The sequence below is a fragment of the Melanerpes formicivorus genome, unplaced genomic scaffold (assembly GCF_026170545.1).
Source record: "Melanerpes formicivorus ecotype bairdi unplaced genomic scaffold, bMelFor1.0.p_v2 SCAF_5, whole genome shotgun sequence".
NCBI classification, from domain to species: Eukaryota; Metazoa; Chordata; class Aves; order Piciformes; family Picidae; genus Melanerpes; species Melanerpes formicivorus.
Window position 1 is genome coordinate 34,459,176 of NW_027142357.1, and position 23,150 is coordinate 34,482,325.

Sequence of the window (23,150 nt, forward strand, 5' to 3'; positions counted from 1 at the left end):
GTTCCCCAGCCCTGCGTCCTGATTCTGACGCTGCTGATGGAAGATGCCAAGGAACGCGAAGGCACGTGGTATTTCTGCTTAACTACCCCAGCCTTCCTTCACTTCAAAAGCAGTCTATATTGACATGCTGTGCTGCGAATTCCCACAGGCTCCTGAAGGTCAATAAAACTAATAGCAAGCCTTATTTTCCACTAAAACAGAGTTAGTAAGAGAATACAATTAAAGCTAACCCAAACAGCATTCTTAAGAAGCAGCTTACTGTATAGCTGATGCTTTCTAAAGAGTACTGAGAAATGCAAGTCCAGAGAAAGACAAAGTTGGTGAGGGGTTTGGAACACAAGCCCTATGAGGAAAGACTGAGGGAGCTGGGGTTGCTTAGCCTGGAGAGGAGGAGACTCAGGGGTGACCTTATTGCTCTCTACAACTGCCTTGAAGGGAGGTTGTGGACAGGCGGATGTTAGTCTCTTCTCCCAGGCAGCCAGCACCAGAACAAGAGGACACAGTCTCAGGCTGCACCAGGGGAGGTTTAGGCTGGATGTTAGGAAGAAGTTCTGTACAGGGAGAGTGATTGCCCATTGGAATGGGCTGCCCGGGGAGGTGGTGGAGTCACCATCACTGGAGGTGTTCATGAGGAGACTTGATGGGGTGCTTCGTGCCATGGTCTTGTTGTTTAGGTGGGCTGGATTGGTTGATGCGTTAGATGTGATGATCTTGAAGGTCTCTTCCAACCTGGTTTATTCTATATCAAAATGATTCTATATCATACCTTGGTTGCATAAGTTGGTTTTTCTATTGCTTCATCCCCGATAAAGAAGTCTAAGTCATCAACACCTTTCAAAACCCTCCTTTGTGCTTGATCGACCACTTTTGCTGACTCTTTGATAGCAATACCTGCAGGAGAGCACACAAACAGTATTGTAGATCACATAACCTACACTAAAAAACAGAAAATTCCAGCATTTGAAAGCAGGAACACACTGCAATTGTATCTATCCTTTGTCTCAGGCATAAGCACAGCATAGCCAAATAAAACAGGTATTCTGAATTCGTATCACAGGTAAACAGAATTAGGATTCATGGAGTAATACAACAGAGACCTAAACACAGACTTAGACACCCAACATGCACTCAGGGAGATAAAACCATGAAAAGAACTACTAAGGCAGGATATCCCTACAGGTGAGATTTTATTCAACAAGTGCTCATTTTCTGCACTCAGCTAATAACAATGATTTTTTTGAAAAAAGAATGCAGTACCAGAAGTTGTATGAAGAGAAAGAAAGAAAGAAAACATGTTGCCATTATATAAATAGATGTTTTCACTTACACTGACTCCTGAACATATTATCACAGTGAGATATGGCCCGCAAAAGGGATCAAATAGCAACTAAAGAAGCTCAAAAATTGTGAAAAGAAGATAGGAAAGAAGCAGCAGAAGAACACATAAGGCACACGGAAGAAGACAATTGTGAAGAAACAGAGGTGACATCTGTAGAAGGACAGAAATTTGTATTGCCACATGATGCACCTTTAGATACTCTACAACAGATTTCACAAACTATATTTAATTTCTCCCTGTAAATCCTAACTCCTATCTTATCGTTAAGAATGGGGTGAAGAATTTCATTTCACATGGCCATAACGCTCTCCTTCACTTCAAGGAATAACTGAGAAAAGTTAAAAGCTTGTATCTTAGCCATTTACTCCTTCCAGGATAATTACTCATCATAAATATAGTAGAAAAGCTTTTAATGAGAAAATGACTGGCTATGGCTAAACACAGGATCCTGGAAAGATGGATCAGTGATATCACAGGGACAGAGATGTTCTCTTCCCTCATCATCTGTATCCCTGGCTACCAGGACTACAGTGCCAGCAAAACTCCTCTTGTTTTTCCAAGTCTTAGTAAATTCTTTTAAACACTGTCTTTTACACAGATGAGGAAATTCATGCATCTAACCAGCATTATTATCAGCCTCAATTTCTCAAAGGTTCTGATCCAAAACATCTGTCAAAGGCAGAATTATTATGCCAGTTCTCAGCTTTAGTAAGAAGTTCTGTTTGTTCACAACTAAGTTAGGAAATGTTGTTAAAACAGCTGCTGCAGCCTCAAGCCCAGCAGGCACAGGGCTGTACAGCTACAGGACCTGGAAGTCAGTAACACACTAGGATAAAGAACCTCTGGTCACTGATGCTCCCCATCCTTCTCCTTTCTCTTTCCATAATGAGCAATAAAAGCAGAGCTGTGCAGCCAGAGAAATTTAAAAAGTTAACTATTGTGAAAGACTGAACAGGATTAAAATAGACATTTTGAGCTCTTCAAGAAGAAAACTGAATCATACTGCAACTCCTGCTGCAGTTCACAAGAGAGCAGAGAGGAAGCTGAATAACATGAAGCCTAGATAGGAAGCAGAAGCTACAATGGTTGTGAAGATGTTGCAAGGCCAGCTACTTGCTGCAAGTGAAAAGACAGTTGCTAAGTATTCTTCAGGTCATTGTTACAAGGAACACACATTTGGGGAAAATTTTCTGTAGATGTATGTTATCGTCTAGAATTTTCAAGTAAAATACCATTGCTTGCCTTGGGATTATAGAAACTTTCAAGTCAAAGTGGTTTCACCCTGTTATAAGACTAAGACAAGCTCTCAGTATTTTGATGACTTTGATGCTAGCCTGCCCAGTTCCAGTTTTGAAAGTCAGAAATGAGAAGGAAACAACCTGAATCCTGAAAATACAAACAAGAAAACAAATCTTGCTGAAACCAGAGCCAGTCTGCTATGGTGTCTCAAGATGGGCAGCACTCCAGCACAAACTCAGAGCATTTGCCTTTGGTTTGCTTGGCATAAGAATTAAGAGCTTTTAGGGAAAAAAAGCAGTTGACATACAAACAGTTTTTGTGCTTAGCCACTATTCAAGTCCAGGTTTTTTTTCTTTTAAAGAAAGGCACATCTAACACATAAACTATCACAGCTAAACTGAAATAGATGATAAATCAAGGGAATTACTGAGCAATGGAAAGAAGCTGACTCCTATTTTAACACATAGCAGGGAAAAAAAAAGATTAAGTGAATAAAAATCAAGCAAAAATTAATGAACTGAATGATCTGAAAAGCAGTCATGGAAGAAAGCAGTGAACCCAAGCTTCCTCACAAATTGCCCCAATATATTCTCATTTACTTCATTTTTCAAGCAAGCATTTATCACCTCTACAGAAGCATATTCAGAATTAAATCAAGAACATAAGGAGATAAAAGTTTCTTAAGAACAAGAGTAAGATAAGCAGCAAGTGAATAAGGCAGAAGGAATGCTGTTCAAGCTCGTTTAACAGCAAACATTTTCTAGAGAGTCAAGTTGATAAAATGCAATCACCATTACTGGAAGTCAAAGGAGAAACCAAACCATTTCTCCCTCAAACCCACCACAACTGGAGATAATATTCAGGAAATTAAAGACACAAAAGTGCTTTGAAGAGATCCACAGGGTTTTTTTTCTTAACATTTTATTGTAAACCTAGGTGCTGCTATACACAGTTTCTAACGTGGACACCACTGCTATTTCATTTGAGGCAGAGAACACTGCAAAAATGATGCTGTCAGTCTAATTACCCAACTTGGATTACAGTACAAATGAGAAAAATGCCTTTTTCATTGACAGATATGCAGTCAAGGACCATTTCAGCTGTAGGAGCATCTAGACTAGAGTCCTTTGTTTTAAATTACATCACACTATATCAAAAAGCTGTCAAAATCCCATTTCCCCCCCCCGCCCCTTTCCCTTCTACTTTAAATAGCATCCCTATTGTATAAATTTCTCTGCTTAATGATCTGACAGGTCATTTCATTCCCAGGTAGCTCTTCTCCTTTTCTGGAACAAGAAAGTTATTTTAAAATTAAACAAAACCTAAAGTTTAAAACAAAACCAAACAAAAAAAGTGAACTATTCATTTGAAATGAAATAGCCATTTGGTCATTTTTAAAGAGTGATAGGAAGTCTAAAGAACAGTGTAAAGTTTTTTCCCAACGGTTCAGGTAACATTTTTAATCTGATGCTGAAACCAGCTTGTGTGTGATAAAAGTGTGGAGTCTATTTCATGTGCCATTTACATAAACCAAAGGAAATTCACTTGGAAAACCAAACAAATTTAGGACCATATATTTGAAACCAGTATAGAGATTGAAAAAATCTCTATCACTTGTATGAAAACAGGAGAATGCATCTCAGCATTCCATGAAAATTGCTTTTTCTGATGTATTTCCTAGAAAAATTAGCCTAGAGCTTGCAGTACCAAGTTCCATTTTCCTGTGACTGCACTTAAGTATTATTAGTTCCAGCTCTTTTCCTGTTCTATTAACAAGGAAAACTGGGTGTACGAACTATTCCTTTTTACCAGGATGTAATACGTGATTACTTTGGCACAGATGAACAATGACAAAATGCCAAGGGGTGTAAGAGGTCGAAAGGTGAAGCGTTTCTAAAGGAAGCTGATTGAGTTCCACTCTCTAGAGCAGAGCTGCATCATTTCAAGTGGAAAGACAGGGAGCTAATAAATAGGCAATTTTACATTGGGGGGGGGGGTGGGGGGTAAAAAGGAGAGTTTTGTTATTCTATTTGCAAAACAGCAAATTAACATAGCTGTAATACTGAAAAATAGCTGGCAAGTAAAGATATTAAATCATCCAGTTTCCACCCCCCAGTAGAATTAACTCTATATAATTAACTCTAGAATTAACTCTATAAATTTACCTGATAAATAATAAAAGTAAGTTACTGGAATGAGCTGCTCAGGGAGGTGGTAGAGTCACCATCACTGGAGGTGTTTAGGGAGAGACTGGATGGGCCGCTTGGTGCCATGGTTTAGTTGATTAGATGATGTTGGGTGATAGGTTGGACGTGATGATCTCAAAGGCCTCTCCCAACCTAGTTAATTCTATTCTATTCTAAATACAGCCATGCTGCTGTATTTTAATGTGATTCTGATGTCCAACAAAGTCACTCCAAGTATTAGTATACCATTTCAATGAATGCAACTTTGTAACCTGAGCATCCCCAGTAAAACAGAATAGAGCCATTCTATCACTCCATGTCATCGCTCACAAGGTCCTTACAATTCACTCCTTTTTAACATAACATTTAATGGAAATTAACTTCAAGATTCACATACAAGTAACAAATACTTACATGAAGGAATAATGAACTGGGGTTCAGTGTTACCAGCATATCCAAGCTTTGTATACCTATTAAGACCAAAAAAAAAGTTGGGTTATAATATTTATTTATAGTCTTTGTTTACCCTTTCATGAAGGTACCCATATCAAAATCAACCACTGACTTGCCTTTTAAAGCAAACAAACAAAAATACACAAAACCAAGATAACAAATAGACACACACACAAAAAAAGAAAGAATAAAGAGCTTCTCACTTTGAAAAAGGTAAGACAATGCTCCCTACCTGGTGTAGAACACAAAGTGATTCAATTTATCAATGCTTAAGGGCATAATTCAGCAGTCATTATATGAAAATATTTGTATAGAAATACTAAGTGCCAGTGGTAGAAGTGCTTTTGTAACTGCTAATTCTAGGGGAATAAAGTCCCTTGCCCATGGACTGCCAGTTGGGGACATGGCAAGGCTGGCCACTGTCATGTCACAAGCATTTCCCAAGATGGACTGCCATAGGTGGCAAGTACAGACAGCTGATACTGACAGTGGTAACAAAACAAATTTATCTTTGAAATATCATAGTATCATTCAGGGTTGGAAGGGACCACAAGGATCATCCAGTTCCAACCCCCCTGCCATGGGCAGGGATACCCCACACTAGATCAGCCTGGCCAGAGCCTCATCCAGCCTGCTCTTAAATACCTCCAGGGACAGGGCCTCAACCAGCTCCCTGGACAACACATTCCAGGGCTTCACCACTCTCATGGTAAAGAACCTCCTCCTCACATCCAGCCTGAATCTCCCCACCTCCAGCTTCATTCCATTCCCCCTAGTCCTATCACTATCTGAGATCCTGAGGAGTCCCTCCCCAGCCTTCCTATAGGCCCCCTTCAGATACTGGAAGGCCACAATTAGGTCAACTCAGAGCTTTCTCTTCTCCAGACTGAACAGCCCCAACTCCTTCAGTCTGTCCTCACAGGAGAGGTGCTCCAGCCCTCTAATTGTCTTCGTGGCCCTTCTCTGGACATGTTCCAGCACCTCCATATCCCTCTTGTAATAGGGGCCCCAGAACTGGACGCAGTACTCCAGGTGGAGTCTCACCAGGTCTGAGTAGAGGGGGAGAATCACCTCCCTTGACCTGCTGGCCACAGTTCTCTATATGTTTAATAAGACCAAGGAAAACAACTACACACCTTCACTCATCCAACTTCCAGAAAGTGTTGTGGCTGCATCCATCAGTGTCATGATGTAAGAAAACTGAAGACATTACCTGTGTGTTCATGAAAACTAACTACCCAACTCAGTACCACAACCATCCAGCTGCTACAAATGTCGTTACATTAACTTAACAGCACACATTTTGTAACATGCAGACTGAAATGCCTGCTACATCCAAGAATTTCAGCCTACACGTTTCTAACAAACACAGACATGAGCAAGTTCTCATTTTCTTTACACAGCCAGACAGCTGCACTCACTGAATTAGCACTGCCAGCAAAAGCACCAAACTCTGTAGTAGCACCTCTACAATCTTCAGCACTCAGATATAAACCTGGAAGATCTTGGGCAGTATAAGGCAGCACTGACTTTAGCAATCCATACATTCAAGTCAATAATGCAGCAAAAAGCCTGGCAACAAATACAGTAAGGCCAGAAGAGGAGTGCTGCTTCAGGCAGCTTTGCTGTGACGCTGCTACTGCTGCAGCTGTTCACAGCGTGCTCACATGTCCCCTAACACCCACACAATCTCTATCACTGACATTAATTGCTCACATTAGTGCTGGGCCAAGAGAAGGGTATCCTCAAAAAAAAGGTGTATTTCTCTCCGAACAGCAACGCGGTTAGCACAGGACCTCATCTAACACTGAAAATGCTTTGCAATAAAAGCAGTTTTGAAGTTGTAAGGCTGATCTTGTCCAGAATACACTGTAACAGTTGTGAGTAACCATGCAAAAAGCCTTGGCTTGATACGGATTACAGCAACATTCACTGAAAGCCTCACAGCCAAAACAAGACAAATAACGAGGGAAAAACCCAAAGGAAGTATCAGAAAGAAATTCACATTTCCTGAGGAGATTAGCATTATGCACTGTGTGTACTCAGAACATGCAAGTCAGTCTTTGGAAACTCAAGATGCAAGGCTTTTTTTCCATTTTCTTCTTCAAAATGCAGTGCCTACAATACCAAGACTCTCACAAACTGATGCCTCTATGACCTCCTGTGCAGAATAGAGCTGTTCACTCGTCACATTGTTTTAAAAGGCTTTTAGTGACACAAGAAGACTACCAAGAAAATCAGCAAATATTGACTCACTCACTCTACCCTACCCTGCAAATCAGAACCTGTGGCACAGATTCCACAGCTACATGTACACAGTGACTTTGGAGCCTGTGGCTACATAAACTTACAACTAGATCAGCAGTGCCTTAACAAGCAAAAATGTTAAAACTGTTTGATTATTATACTCAGTATTTCAGAGAAAACAAAAGCTAAACTGTTACAGGTAATGGACTACATAGCTGCTTGTGGTGTGGGAGCCTGCCCAGCACACACACACTGCCAGTAGACTGAAAGAAAAACAGTCAAATGAAAGATGCATTTTACATAAAAAGACAGTATTCAGACATAAATCAGCACATCTAAAAATACTATGGCCTACTCAGCAAGAAGTCTCCTGACTCATTAAAAGCTGTCACATTTTTAGGCTTCCAAAAAAAAGGGGGGGAAAAAAATTAAAAGAGGAGGGGGGACACACACAAACAACCTTTATGGCTTCTGGTCTCTGCTGACTATTAAAGCATTTTATCAGCAAGTCTCCACGCTCTCCCTTCAGCACCAAGAATGCTACCACTGTTCACTCATGGGTCAAGGAAGGGATCTGATGGTAACTCCTGCTCCTCAGCCCTCCAGCCTCATGATTAGGCACAAGATTTTTTCAGTGTTCAAATGGTGAGTAGCACTATAGGGCTCTGGACAGTCACTAGGGCTGCAGGGTCTATGTTAAAACACATAATAAACAGTAGGCTTGATTTTCATTACACAGAGCTATACTTGAGTTAAAATAGAGTTTAAAAATGTGATAGATGAGAGCAAAACAAAGTTGGAAAAATAGAACTGATAAAACTCTTCAGTTCTCTAAATGCATAACCTAGTAACAGTGGGTTTGTTATTTTTTAACTAACTTTTGCAAACAGAAGACTTTATTCAGAATGATCAGACCTGTCCCACCACTGTTACTTGGTGTAAATACCTTTTAAAAGGGTACCATGGACGAGCCACATTCCACAGGTATACAGTTTCCACAAGCAGTTCATATAGGGCAAAGTGTCTCTGACTAACATGTGATTCACAGGGGAATGAGGCACACCCAGTCTTCTTCAGAGCAGCCATCATTGCCACGACAGAAAAATTCCTGATATCAAAGATATAAGGCAGTACCAATACTGGATCACAGTTTCCCAGTAAACCACAGCTTGTCTTGCTTGCTACATAGCTCTTAAGAGTGGCAGGAGAAACTTCCATGGAGAAAAGCAGGCTCATGTCATTTAATGAGACATGGACTCAGCTCCCTCATACTGAATTTGGAGCCCTCAGCAGTAAGTCAGCAAGGGACTGTACAGATGAGTACAAAGGTATAAGCAGATTTCTATTGAAATCTGTAACACAGAACTGATTTACAAAATCCCAAAGGTGAAAACCTGAATTCAACCTTGATCATTGAGGTATTTTCCTTTATTTCTCCACATTCAGTGACCTGAAGTGTTTCAGCAGGCCTATATTAGCTAAGCAGAAAAGGAGAGCAGGGGAAAAGAAACCAGAATCCCAAGCATGCTGGAAACTTTTGTTGGATAATCACAATCTTCCAATTTACTTCAGGAGGAAAGTTACTAAGTATCCAAAAGCAGTCCACAAAGTCTTGTGTGTAGGTATATTGACAATCATAATATATACACACAACCCCATACTACATGTCTATCTGTACACATAGATGTGTTGCTGATACTCCCCAGTGACATCCCTGCAACCTCTTCTCCAAAAGGCAGTGGGGTATCTATCACACACCATCCTCTGGCTTATGCACATGTAATGATGTGACAAACTAAACATTTTTTTAATAGGGAAAATTTATGTCACAAATGGAGTGGGGATAGCAATTAATGAGGGTTCCTTCTCAATTCTAAGTCTCTTCTACTAATCTACATCTCAATAGTATCTTTAGCATCACATCCATCTCAAAATCACACACTGAAAGTGTGGAGTAGCTCTGTACTAATCTGCCTGAGATCTCCCTGCAGGGACAGCCAAAAGGCTCTCCACAATGTTCTCAACTGCACTGATGGCATATCTTATATCTCACAAGAGATGTTTCTGAGACTATGACAGGACAACAATGTCACCTGAAGGTTATGCATGTATTAGTCATGCAATTTTGAAGCCAAAAGTTAACAGCACTTCAGGTAAGAGCTTCTAATGAGACTGTCATTAAAAGAACATCCTTATGCAAACCACAAGCCTTGACCACATACCTTTGCTTGACTTCTTTACTGTCCACCACAAATGTCATTCTGTATATATTCTCCCAGGTAATACACCCCAGCTCTAGCAAAACTGCAATTTTAACAAAAGGGTGAGGAATGGAGGCACAGCCACTTTATGGGCAATGTGTTTTGGTAGCTGCTCAGAGAAGTACAACAGAAATGGGGTGGCCCAACACAAGGTGGATCCTTGTCATTTTCCCAGCAGCTCCATGCTAAGACAGAAGTTAGCCAAGTACAAGTATTGAAGAGCTCCAGGGTGCAAATGCCACCTGACCTTCAACTTCTGTAGAGCAACTGTGAGTTACAGCCTACCCCTCAGATACCTCTAATGACCTCAACTAAAAGCAAATTCATGCACAAGATTCTAGGTTTTGGTTTGGGATTTTTGTTTCTTTCTTTGGTGTTTTTTTGGTTGTGTGTTTGTGGGTTTTTTTGGTTTGGTTTAAATGCACACATAAACAGGAATAAGATGTAATGCAACTTTAAAGACAGAACAAAAAAGAACCCCTTTCCTGTGGGGATGGGGGAGTAATGGGAGTGGGAGCAACAAATCTGAAACTCCCTGGAAAGTCAGGACCAGGCTGAAATCATAATGATCTCTTTCTGGTTTACTTTCAAGGTGTGTAAAGTCAGAAAAATTTTTGTTTACCTAATTGCTGCTTCTTAACAACAGTTCTGAATTAGTGCCCACCTTCTGACATAGCAACCCTTCTGTGAAAGCTCTCACTTGAAATTAATTGCCTTGCATTTGTCTTGGAGAGGCAATGGCCTTCCCAAGTACAGTAACCTGTGCAGTACATGTGGTTAGCTTGTGTATGCAAGTCCTAAAATTCTTCTTTGGTGTCTACCACAGCCTCTGCACTAAGCCCAGCACAATTTGTCTAACTAAGCACACGTCTGCAAAGTCCTATGCAGAACCCATCCAAAGGGTCATGCTCCAAGCAAGTCACTACTGGGATTAGGCTATACACAAAGTTAAACTGCATTTATTCTTAAAAGTAAGGTGATACTGTCTTTTTGCAAGCTGCCACACTTGCTCAGGGTACAGGAGGTCCTTACTCTCTATCTTCTTCCATCCAAATGGGTTTAGAGTAAATATCTCATTTCCCATAAGAGCCTCTTGCCATTTTGCTTAGAAACTCTTCTGAGGCATGAGTGATTTAAATTTCTTTCCTGAAACTATATGAAAAAGACTAAGAAACAAATATCAAAGCCAGAAAGTAAGATGATTGCCCCATAACCAGACCACACATCCTTGAAGCATTTGGATCCCTACTCTAAAGTCTGTTTACCTTATATATTCTGTGACAGTACAGGCATAGATACAGATAGGTTAGAGACATACTATGTACTTTCTGGAAGAAATGTAGAGTTTTTTCAAGTGATGTTTGCTAATAGAAGTCAAAAATTACTACTACAGCACATTGGCCATTTAAAAGAAATAGTAACAGATGAGCAGTTCAAAAGTAGTAATCCCTGGTAATTTCTGAATGCAACAGTGATACTCCTGATGCCCAGGAGTTTCAGAGCTCACAATCATTATTTGATTACAGTATTTTCCTACAGTTTGAAATCAGATGCCCATGACCTGGAAATGTTAAAGACACCCTGGCATTTATGGTGTCCTGCTCAGAAAATTCCCATTTACATGCTAACATCTCCAATTCTTGCACTGAGCACCCAAACACGCCAATCTGGATTTCACTCCACAGCTTCCTGAAGCTCCTTCATGGATCTGGCCCAAAGAATTTAACTGGAAAAGGGACTGCATAGGGCCATTCCTTTGGATAAACCAAGAGGCTAAGAGAAAATCTAAACAGAGAGGCCTTAATCATATAAAACAAAGAACAGTGAAGACACTTAAGTCTGTTGCCTTTGCACATGAATTTTCTTCGTCACCATTTAAATCCAATCTCATAATCTCAACTTCTCTCAAAACACCAGAGCAGTAAATTCTGCAGACATACTGCTTGAACACCACCAAGGGACACTGTAATGTTTGTGTGTGAATTTGCTTGCAAAAATAAGCTGTTTGTGCAGATGTCCACCATGACAGCTTGACACTTTGCTGCATAACAAATTTTACAGATAGTTAAAGCAATTGCACAAGAATATTTCTCTTTAATATTTCAGTTTATGACATTTCAAACATCATTTAGATCTTTAAATTACTATTAAGTAAATAATGATATCAAGAATGTCCAAGATGAGAGACATAAAACCAAGAGATATTTAGTTTAGGATTTCACAATTTCTCAGCAGGCTACTGTCAGAAGGCAAGCAAGATAGAAAACATAAGTTATGTCTACACTGAAGCATGCAAACTTTCTGTTGCAGTATGCACAGAAGCAGCAAAATTTTTCAACTGGCTAAGTTACCTTTACTCTAGGAAAACTGCAATTAAATGAGCAGGCACTGCTCATTGAAGGCACTACAGAAAACCACAGAAAGTGGGGAGAACCTAAGGAGAAGATGCACATGATAGTGTATTTAAAAGGGCATGAAATAAACAGCAAAACCTCCCATGCTATCAAACAGAATGGAAAGAGATTCTGCTTTTCAATGCCCAGGTCACAGATGTCTGTCCATCAAACACTTCACCAAAAAGGGTTTAATATCCTTTCTTCTTTTAACTGGATAAACTCTACACTTCCCAAATACAAATGAGCCCCAAGCCCTCATTTACAGAGCCTCCTGTTACAGCCTTTATGTTTTCATTTGCTGCTTTTCTTCTATCATCCTTTTTGTATACCAGATGACACTGAAAAGCCTTGGAAGTTGTCTACTGTTTAAATCACCATAAAGAGAAATAAAGCAAAAACTATGGTGAAAAAGGAAAGCCATCCCACCCCTTTAAAAAAGGTCCCAGCTTTAGCATCAGATACTAATTGGTTAAGCAGCAGCAGAAGTCCCTGAAGAACTGATTATATTAGGAAAATGGGACTTGTGTTAGTTTACTATTTCCTCTCAAATGTCCTTGATAAAACTCAAGATAGCAAAAGAATTCTAAATGAGTCATGCTCTTCCCACTTGTATATCTTTAGCTAATACATGTATTTCCTTTTACACATCACTAGTTTGCATTTTTAAATAGCAACAGTTTTTGTCAAGTTTTAAAACACTTGATCAAAAATGTTTTAAGTAATCAATAGCAAAAGCCAAAGAATTTGCTCTATAAATAGAAAAAAAAAAAAGGCACACAAGATTAGAAGTGCTTTCAGATGAAAAACCTTGTGAATTGCAGATGAGACACACAGGAGGATGGTAAAATTGATTATTTCAATGACAAAAGGGACTCCCAGACGCCAGAAATGTTACAAATCTGGCAGTCTGCAACCCTGGCCTTGGAATTAACTGCATTAATGGTACTTGAAAATTTTCTTACAGTATTTCTCCTGAAAAATATCAGTCCACTTGAACAGGAACTTTAACCTTGACAATAAATACTTCTTGGCTACATGCTGTAGCTGTCACAGTAAAACAAACCATAAGCAGACTGAAGTGGTGTGCAATTTGAAAACTAGCTCAAAAGCAGCTTGGAATAGAAACACTTTTAACAAACGTTTCTTTCCTAAATAGGAAAAAAACACCTCTAAAAAGGGTTAGCTTACAACTATATTTTTGTCCAGGATATATATTCAGTGCTGCTGTTTATCAGCAGGTACATGTACAACCCAAAGCACAGACATGACTGTAATGCTTGCTAGTAAATCTAGTTAAAATGGATAGCAAAAAAGCACTAAGTCACAGCCATGAATGGCCAGATCAGAACCCTCCAGGTGCATGACTAATGGGAAAGCAGAGGCAAAAGCATCCTGTGCTACACTGCATTCACATGTGTTGTAGTAAGTCTCCAGGTAACAGTTTTGTTACAACAGTCTGGAGAACAGAGGAATCTACCACACTGTGCTGCTTCTAATTTTACTAATACTTGAATGGAATAGAAGAAAATCAACTTTCAAATTTTCTCTCTGTTTACTTGCATCAAAACTTTAAAAAACCAAACCAAACATATCATAGTATCATAGTATCAGTGAGGGTTGGAAGGGACCACAAGGATCATCTAGTTCCAACCCCCCTGCCATGGGCAGGGACACCCCACACTAGATCAGGCTGGCCAGATAGACACAAACAAAAAAACCCACCATTGATAACTTGAAAGTATTCCCCTAAAAGTAAACAGGAAGGTACCTATTACCACAAGACACTAGCTCATGACTGAGTCATGAAAATAGTCTAGGAAAATCAGCCTGTATTTAAGTGTTTAACAAAATCCAAGTGCAGGCATTCCAGTGAGACTACCATCCACATTCAGAATCCTCAATTTTATTTATACTTGTAAAATCCATTTCAAATCTTTAATGCTGACATGTACTTTAGCAGAGAAAATAAAGTCAGCTTTCCTTCGATTACATTTTCCTCAAAGTAAGAAGAGCAAATGGCTTGGGATACTATCTTTGTATAATTAAAGTAGTTTATGTTGGCAGAAGTAGAATGCTCTCTTTTTACTTACTGCTTCCTTTGAGACTTCCAGACTGATTCATTTTTAAAAGTGTCTTAATAGTGCTTCTGTGTTACACCACACCCACACAATACAACCTACACCAACAGGGGTTTTTAATACATTTGTTTCACTTCTGTGCAAGATTTCAGAGCATTTTCCACAGTCCGATCGCTCCAAGCGGTATTTCCAAAACACGAGGCAAGAATGCCCCAAAAGTTTGGAAGTCTGTAGGATTAATTCCTTAATAGCATAAATTACTTATTATGAGAGATTAATTTGGCAACTTGACACATCATTTGCCCAAAAAGCTAGCATTGTAGAGAGCAGGAGCAGGGAGGTCATTCTGCCCCTGTACACTGCACTGGTTAGGCCGCACCTTGAGTACTGTGTCCAGTTCTGAGCCCCTCAGTTTAGGAAGGACGTTGACTTGCTGGAGCATGTCCAGAGAAGCGCAACGAAGTTGGTGAGGGGCTTGGAACACAAGCCCTACGAGGAGAGGCTGAGGGAGCTGGGGTTGCTTAGCCTGGAGAAGAGGAGACTCAGGGGTGACCTTATTGCTCTCTACAACTACCTTAAGGTAGGTTGTAGACAGGCAGAGGTTGGGTCTCTTCTCCCAGGTAACCACCACCAGAACAAGAGGACAAAGTCTCAGGCTGCACCAGGGGAGGTTTAGGCTGGAGGTTAGGAGGAAGTTCTACACAGAGGGAGTGATTGCCCACTGGAATGGGCTGCCCGGGGAGGTGGTGGAGTCACCATCACTGGAGGTGTTCAGGAGAAGACTTGATAGGTTGCTTGGTTGCATGGTTTAGTTGATTGGGTGGTGTTGGATGATAGGTTGGACACGATGATCTTGAAGTTCTCTTCCAACCTGGTTTATTCTATTCTATTTATCAGGAAGAAAAAAACCCAAGAGTATAGATCAACTACACAGAATTCTCAGCAGGTGAAACAAGGAGGGATAATTGAATCAACAAATTCCTAATTTCCAAGTAAACAAAAATCTCACACTTGAGGAAATTAAATAGGTAAAATGTAAGTCATACAATACAGAAAGACCATAGCCAAGAGAAACATGGCAGAACTTTCCCAATAAATGCACTAGGGTGGCTGAAACTGTGAAGTTATTCCGCATAGAAGAGTGAAGTGTATGTGCTTGCTATTTGAACAATTTCAGCACTTGAGAGCTCCAGCTTTGAACTAAGAGGTACCATACTATCATCCCAATCTCACCAATCTGAGCAGAGGGTAAAATGAAACCAGAGACAGCACAGACAGTAGAAAAGCAGCACACTGCAAGCACAGCCTCAGCTCACTTCCAATCTGCTGAGCTCACAGGCTACCATTTCAGCAGGTAACCAAATGTTTTCCATCAAGAACAGGCCTGCATTAAAAAAAAAACCCACCACGAACACTTGACATATTTACCATATTACCCCATGCTTTTAATACAAGGCAGCTTCCAATTAGAGACAGTTGTCTTGCAGGAAAAAACACTCCACTAATCTGTGGACAAAAACATACCACTGGATTTTGTTTAATATAAAAAGCAGGTCTCACTTAACAAGACCACAGAGATTCTGATGTCTGAATGCAAATATGCAAGCAGTCATTGGGAAAGCTCTTGCAGATGATAAACAGCATGATAAATCAAGTCATGCCAAAACCTGCCAGTACTATAAAACAAACAAACAGGTAAGAGATCATCAACTGAGTAAGAATTTGGATTCATTGATAGCAGGCTACAAGCAAAATAAAGTATCAACAGACAGTTTGCATCTTGCGCTCTACAGACTGCTCATGCCAAAACACATCCTGCGAACAGCTGCAAACACTTGCAATGACCACAAGAGAATAATAAGAAGGAAATCCCAGGGAGAAAAAAAAAAATAAAATCTAAATTTATCTAGAGTTTTTTCCATGTCTAGTCTTAAAAATGCAAACTCATGATCAGAATAAAAAAACAAAACAAAAGAAAGAAACTGAATTATACCCTACATTACACCAGTGGATGAAGCAATGACTTCTTCAATTTGGGATCTATTCCTTGAGAGCTGATTGCTACCAAAAAGTGCAAAATATTATCACCAGTAGCCCTTGGAAAGGTCAGATGCTACAGTTTTTTGTGGTTAAAATAACCATAAAACACTAACCAGCTTCCAAACAAAATGGTATTTTTAAGCATATACTGAAAGGTTATTTTTGCTAGACTGGTGCATCTAATTGTATTTTCCTGTGCAGAGCAGAAAAAAAACAACTCATGAATCTGAGGACAAACTGAGATAAGGTTTTAATTATTTTACCTTTGACTTTAGTGCTTCCCCACAGTCTTTTAATTTTTGGATAAAGATTTTTCATTTAAACTAAAGTTTGCTTGAGATTGTCAAAGAGTTTCTGCATTTCCCAAAGAACATCTGCAGCCACGAAACTAAGTGCTGAAACATTATGTTGAAACTTCTAAATTGCATGAACTAAAAGACCAACTGCAATGTTTCATACATGTGCCTATGAAGTAATAGAGGATGTACTGAACTCCTAGCAACTATTTTCAACTAATTTAGACAGGCAAACATCCATCAGACTCATGAAACCAACAGACTTCCTGAGCAAAGCGTTCAAGCCAGGTACTAAACAACCATGAAACAAGGAGAGAACCTGCCCTGTCCCACCCACAACCCTATCCTCCCTCCAGTATTTCCTCACAATCCAGACAGTACTCTGCTCTCAGTAATTCAGTACAAACTCTGCTGTACATAGAAGGTGGCTCATTTATCATTAACTTTTAGAGATTCAGCCCGTGGATCTGAGTAGGTTTGTCCTCCACTCTGAAGTGCTAGCCCCTCCTCCCAGTTCTATCTATCTATATCTATCAAGCCTAAGTGGGATGCAAGGGAAAAGAAAAGCAGAAACAGGAGGACTGGAAGGTGCTGTGCATCTTGGATGGCTTCTGACACATCCAAAAAAGATAAAACCCAATTCCTATAAAGGAATTCAATAAATAAATGGGCATATAGGAATATATATATTCCTATCTGGATTCCTGTTATTGCTAATGATGTTGTATGTTCTTTGCACTTAGCATTACAGCACAGGCTGTGATCTATTAAGAGTCATTAAAGAGCCACCACAGGACATCATTGGTCTTCAAAACCCATTTGCAATTAGTTTTTAAATGTACTACACCACAATTCTCAATTTATCACAACTCCTTTTTCCAAGTTAAGGATGAAGCATTTCCCCTTCCCTCCCTAAGCCCTTTGGCTAATGGCAAGCAAAAGATACTCCTAAAATCCTGGAAGAATCTCTTTTTCCATACTCCATTAAGGAATTATTCTGTTCATGCTTTCCGTACTGAAAATTTACTTCTGCAATGACACAACATCCCAAAAGAGAACATTTTTATGAACATTGTAACCCACAGAAGGTCAGAACAAGATATCCAGTTGAAATATTGACTGCCACAACATTGCAGTGCTGAAATATTTATACTAAAGGCAAGTTATGATTTGAAAATCTGTGGAAATAACCCATCCGGACCATTAGGAAAGAAGAATCATTTCAAGGTCCAGTTAAGGTACTAAAAAAAGTTGTGGAGCAAACAAATACAGGCTGCTACTTCCCCTCATCTTGCTTTATAGCACTGGATTCTTTGTCTCCTGTATCTTTGCTGCCTGGTGAAGATTATTAGCTCTTCATGGATCCTGTAACCTACACTATCAGGTCAAAACCTGAAGAGAAACAGGACATCATCCTGTCATAACTTCTCACATCAGAAAATACCCAACTCATAAAAACTTTGGTCTACATAAGAACATAAGGCTGCACGAGTGTTGTCTGAAAATTAGAGAAGCTGGATTTGTGGAGAGGTCCCTCAATGCAAAGCTCACTCCACCTGAGTACCAGCCAACTTCAGCTTCTCTGAGGTTTCATGTGCCAAATTTTATCCTTCATTCACAACAAAACTAGTTAAATAAACTGAACAGCCAAGAAACTCCCAGAGATATGTCTCATTCCAAAGAACAGCCTGCAAATTCACACTGAGAAAGCTTAGAAATCCTGAACAGCCACTATCACAACTTTCCAGGCTCTCAGCTCAGAGGGACCTTAGACTGCCTTGAGGGCCTCTTGTGCCTCTATCATGAACAGTGAATCTTTCTCCTGTAAACTCCAAAACCTTTAATTCTTCCCTAGCATTCAAGAAAGTAGGAGGGGAATAAAATACCCTGTGAAAAGGAAGTGAAAATGGGGTCTAGCTTAGCATAGGAGAGGAAATGTAAGAATGCAAGACTCAAGAAAAGATACTTCCCCCCCAAAATTTACTCAAGAGAAGGATAATGAACATACATGATACTACCAACAAAGACTCTAAGGTACATTAGAATAACTGGTCACCAGCAAGACTTTAAGTATTGAATGGATCCACCTGGCAGCCACAGAAAAACTGTACACAGGCCTAAAGAAAGCAGAAAGTTTAGGTACAGAATACACAAATAGCTTCCTTTAAATCATTGTACTGCTAAAATTAAGTTATGATTTTGGAACTGCAGTAGGTTACACAGCCACTTACTTTAGCTCAGCTCAAGAGTCATTAATTTGGACACTTGCAATTATCTGCCATCCCAAATGAGCTAATTCAGTGTTACAGAAGTTTATACCAAGAGGAACAAAGAAACACATTCACACAGAAGGACACAGCTAAAATCTACTTGTCAATGTAATCAAGCTAAATTCTGAAGTGGCGTAGGAAGAGCTTTTAATCATGATTTGCAGGCTGTGCACTGTTCGCCTGTAGAACAGGCAGCAAGGACTATTCAAATACCCAAAAGGCACAGAGCAAAGATTGCAGCCTACTGAGATCACAAAATGAGTAAGAGCCTTTTTCATTCTTTAGTGTGTTGTTCATAGACTTCATGGAAATAATTCCATGTTATTTTTCCCTTTCTGCATTTTTACCTTAAAATGTGTGTGATCCTTAGACACACCATATTCTGAAGTAACTCTCACTCAAAGCATCATACTGGGTTAGTGAACATCATAAAAACCTACCAGTTTTGATGGATATGGAGAGGACAGCATGCAAATACTTCTTCATAGGTCATGATGCCCATATTGTGTGGAAAGAAGGGAAAGAAAGGGGCTCACAGCAGCTGAGGGAAATCAAATTCAGCATTAATGTGGACAACGACTTCCTGAAAATTAAGTCCACAATGGTTTTTTATACATTTCCTAGCAAGATAGCAACAGACTTAAAACTAAACCAGATGATGCTACCAATTACAAAAGGAAATAATCCTGGCTTTAAATTGTGCTAAATTAACTAAAACCTTCAGATTTTTCATTTCCATGACTGTAACTTTATTGTGTATAAAAGGACACTACTTCAGGCAAGTAGCTTTTAAAAACCACAATGAAGTATTTACCTACTCTTACTAGGTATCAATTACCTTATTTTCTAGGTATCAGGTTTGCTTAAGCAAGGAATACAAATTTCTAGATAACAAATGCAACACCAAGAATTTTTGCTGCAGCCATAATCTGATTGCCATGTCACTGACTTCACCCTTTTGGCAGCTCTAGCTGTATGGCAAGCAGACTTACAGTCCCTTAAGAAGTTTGAATAACCTGTTAAAACCTCAAATGACAGAAATTATGTTATCTTCCCAACCTCTTCTGTGCTTTGGTCTCCCAATGCTTTCAAAGGGCTTCTTAAAACATGGTTTATCTGTGCAGGCTGATGCTGAAAAGCACAGCTCTGACACCATTCTCACTCATGTCTACCCCCTCAATCTTAGCTGACAAGAATGAACATACCCAACCAAACACTCAGATCAACAAACTGAACCTATGCCTACAAGCACAAGACACGTAGTAGGACACCTTTAACACCTCTCCTACATTTGCCCTTCTGCTGATTCAGCTTTCTTTGGGCTGTAAATTATCATCCCCCTCCCTCTAAATGAAAACCCTACTTATTGGAAGATTTGTGCCTTGCCTGTCCTAAACAATGCAGTTCCTTTCTGAGACGGTTGTATTTTCAGAACCTCTTCCTGTTTTCAGAGGCTTATCTTTAGTTCCTCTGCTTTCTTTCATTACACAAGACAGTAACCTAGGTGAGACCTCAGCTGATTTGCACAGAGCACAAAGCTGACATAATTTATGTTGTGCTGTCACACACACAAAATGAGATGAACTGGGAGTGCTACACCAGTTAAACCCAAAGCTAGAAGCATGATTATGCTATCACATCCCACTGCACTACTACCCACCTGTTCCTTATTTATCTCAAGTTTATTTTTTCCCCTCTGTAAAGTCACCACTTTATACCTTTCTCTACTGAAATCAATGAATTGCATCAACTCCAACACTCTGTAATGTTTGCAGTGCTAAAAATCTTTGCCTCCAGTTTCCTGAACTTCAGGGAAAAACAACCTTGGACTAGAAAATGCACCAGAAATTAAAAGCTTAGAAAGCAGAAAAGGTTGGGCTGCATTAAAATATAACAGGTCCATGAAAAACCTATCTTAAGAGTTCTTTGAAGACTGGAGGGAAATACATAAAATAGGAGTGAGACTTGCTTAACATCATATTCAAATACATTACAGAGTACATCCCATACACTTAGGTCAATTAATGGAGTACTTACAGATCCTCCTCAGGAACATTCGTTTTAACACACAGGTTCCTCAGTATAACTCTCATTAAAAACAGTCATTCCTTATGCAGCTATATGCTAGCATGCTGTTCCTGAATGGGATCTCTGAAAGCTCTAAGTGAGCCTCTCTACTTCAGTGGTCACAACCTATGCTTTGCAAACCTATAAAGGCACAATTACTGACTTTAATGGGACTACTTGTAATGCACAAACAGGTGGGATGGAAAAAAGCCTTTAGAGTGCATTACAGCACTCAGCACTGCAGCAGAGTACATTACAGATCTTTTGCTTTTTTAAGATAAATAGTGCATGTACATATCATGGTCAACTCACATACACTTCCACTACACTCAGCTGTAACACTCATTCCTGCTGTGCTAACCTTCCTTCATCCTACAGAACTCAATGCTTTAACCCTTGCTCTAACTACAGCTATGACTTGATACAACTGTCAAGCATGCAGACTTTATAAACACATATATATCTTCTTAAAGAGCAACTTAATATCATGCAGCAAATAGACTCTTGAAAGGAAGACGAGCCCGTGCTTTCAAAAAACAAGTGGCTGAATTTCAAACGAATGTCATTTTAGAGTACTGTAAGTATCTGTATCTACACTGCAGTCTGAGAAATTTAACTATGTTCAGCAAGACTGATGAGAAGTGAAAAGAAAAGCACAAGTTAAACAATCTGCATGCCGTCAGTGCTAGCTGAAGAGCTTTGAAAATCACCCCACAGATGGCAGGTCACAGAGCGGTTTTCACTTCCTGAGTGCATTCCTGCAAGCTGTACCACATAACCCTTCCACTTCGATTTCCAAGACACCTCTAAGGGCTTGCTCCCCCACCCAAAGCCTCCGGGAGCCATGCCACGGTGTAAAAGTGAGCCTGCATCCCAAGAGGCTTCTCTCGAATCGCTTTTTACACTACATATCTCTGGCACTGCATTCTCTTCATCATCTAGTAGATGCTAAATAAAAATAAAGAGTTTCTAAAACGGATTTGATTCAGGTTTGACACTGAAAACTGCCTTATAAGGTATAAAAGCCCGAAAGCAGGAAGAGGCTTTGACAAAACTAAGGAAGTTCCTCTGCGCTTGCTCAATGGAGGGGGAGGGTTCTTTTTCTACCACAGAGAGAAGTAACACAGAATAAATGACATTATCCACATATTAAAAAATAAAAATTAGAAAAAAAAAAAATACAGGAAAGCCCCCAGACAGCACCCAGCAGAGAGATGCCCGCTCTCAGCGGGGGCATTTCAGGAGCTCGCAGGGAGCCCCACAATCCTTTTCCCCGCTTGCCGCCCCTGGCTCCGGCAGCCGCACAGGGTCCCCCGCACCCCGGCAGTCACCAGCCGAGAAGCCGCAGGCGGCTGCTCTGAGCGGCCTCATCCGGCGGGCGGCCCGAGGGCTCCGCGGGAGCGAGGGAATGGGTAGGGGGCGCGGCTGGCGCGGCCCCGGTACTACTCGGCTGCTGGAGGCGCCGACTGACGGCGAGTAAGCAGGGCCGGCCCGGGACACCCGGTCCCCATAGGGTGGCCGTGAAGGGCCCAACGAAAAGAAAGAGGGGAGGGGAGGGGAAAAGAAGGCAGCCGGCTGCTTCCCTCAACCTGGCCCGACCCTCCCATTACCGGCACCGCAGACGGCTCGGGCGCGGCTGCCCGGCCCAGCCACGGGCAGCGCGACCCCCGCCGCCATCTGCAGCAGCGGAACCCGCCCGGCCCCGCCCCGGGCGGCACCGAGCTGTCAGCGGCCGCCCCGGCCGTCGCTCACCCCGTGCCGCAGTCCACCACACAGGCCGGAAGCCGCCCTGCCATGCTCCTCGGTAGCGGCGGTGCTGGGGACGGCGGGCAGCCCTAGGCGCGCTCCGGCGGGGCTCGGCGGGGCTGGGCTCAGCGGCGGGGAGTGAGTGCACTTCCGCAAGGCGGGCGCTCCCTCCCCCGCCCGCTCTCTCGCAGGCACGGCCCGGCGAGCCCAAGATGGCTGACCCGCCCCTCCCTGCGCGCGGCGGCGAGGGCGGGCGCGACAACCCCAGCCGTCGGTGACGTCGAATCTTGCGGCCTCGCCCCTGCGAGGCGGTGCGAAGCGGAGCGGGCGGGAGGATTCTTACCCAACTTCTGCCGGCTTCGTGCGGGGCGGCGAGCAAGGGAGGAAGTTTGAGGTGGTGGTATAGCGCTGAAAACTCAAGAGAAAATGGGGCAAGGGGTTGTGCGGTGTGAGGAGTGTGTTAGAAATTAGAAGAGGAGGACTTCCTGCAAACCCTGCTGCTGAGAGGTGGAAGCCCTCCCCAGAAAATGTG

At 41.2% G+C, this 23,150-nt stretch overlaps 1 protein-coding gene across 2 annotated transcripts in view; it reads right to left on the bottom strand.

Moving 5' to 3' along the window:
- The window catches only part of ACTR3 (actin related protein 3), a 34,549-nt gene extending 11,728 nt beyond the window's left edge, over nucleotides 1–22,821 (bottom strand). Inside the window, exons 1-3 of one of the 2 annotated variants that reach the window (XM_068139091.1) lie at nucleotides 22,625–22,821; nucleotides 5,179–5,234; nucleotides 767–891 (exon numbers count right to left, since the gene is read on the bottom strand). In XM_068139091.1, the coding sequence (XP_067995192.1) occupies nucleotides 767–891; nucleotides 5,179–5,234; nucleotides 22,625–22,668 (225 nt within the window). In that variant the 5' untranslated portion in view covers nucleotides 22,669–22,821. Of the gene's footprint in view, nucleotides 1–766; nucleotides 892–5,178; nucleotides 5,235–19,245; nucleotides 19,314–22,624 lie in introns of those variants that run through there. The other variant, XM_068139089.1, reaches the window with a different exon arrangement.
- Nucleotides 22,822–23,150: the final 329 nt, after the last annotated feature.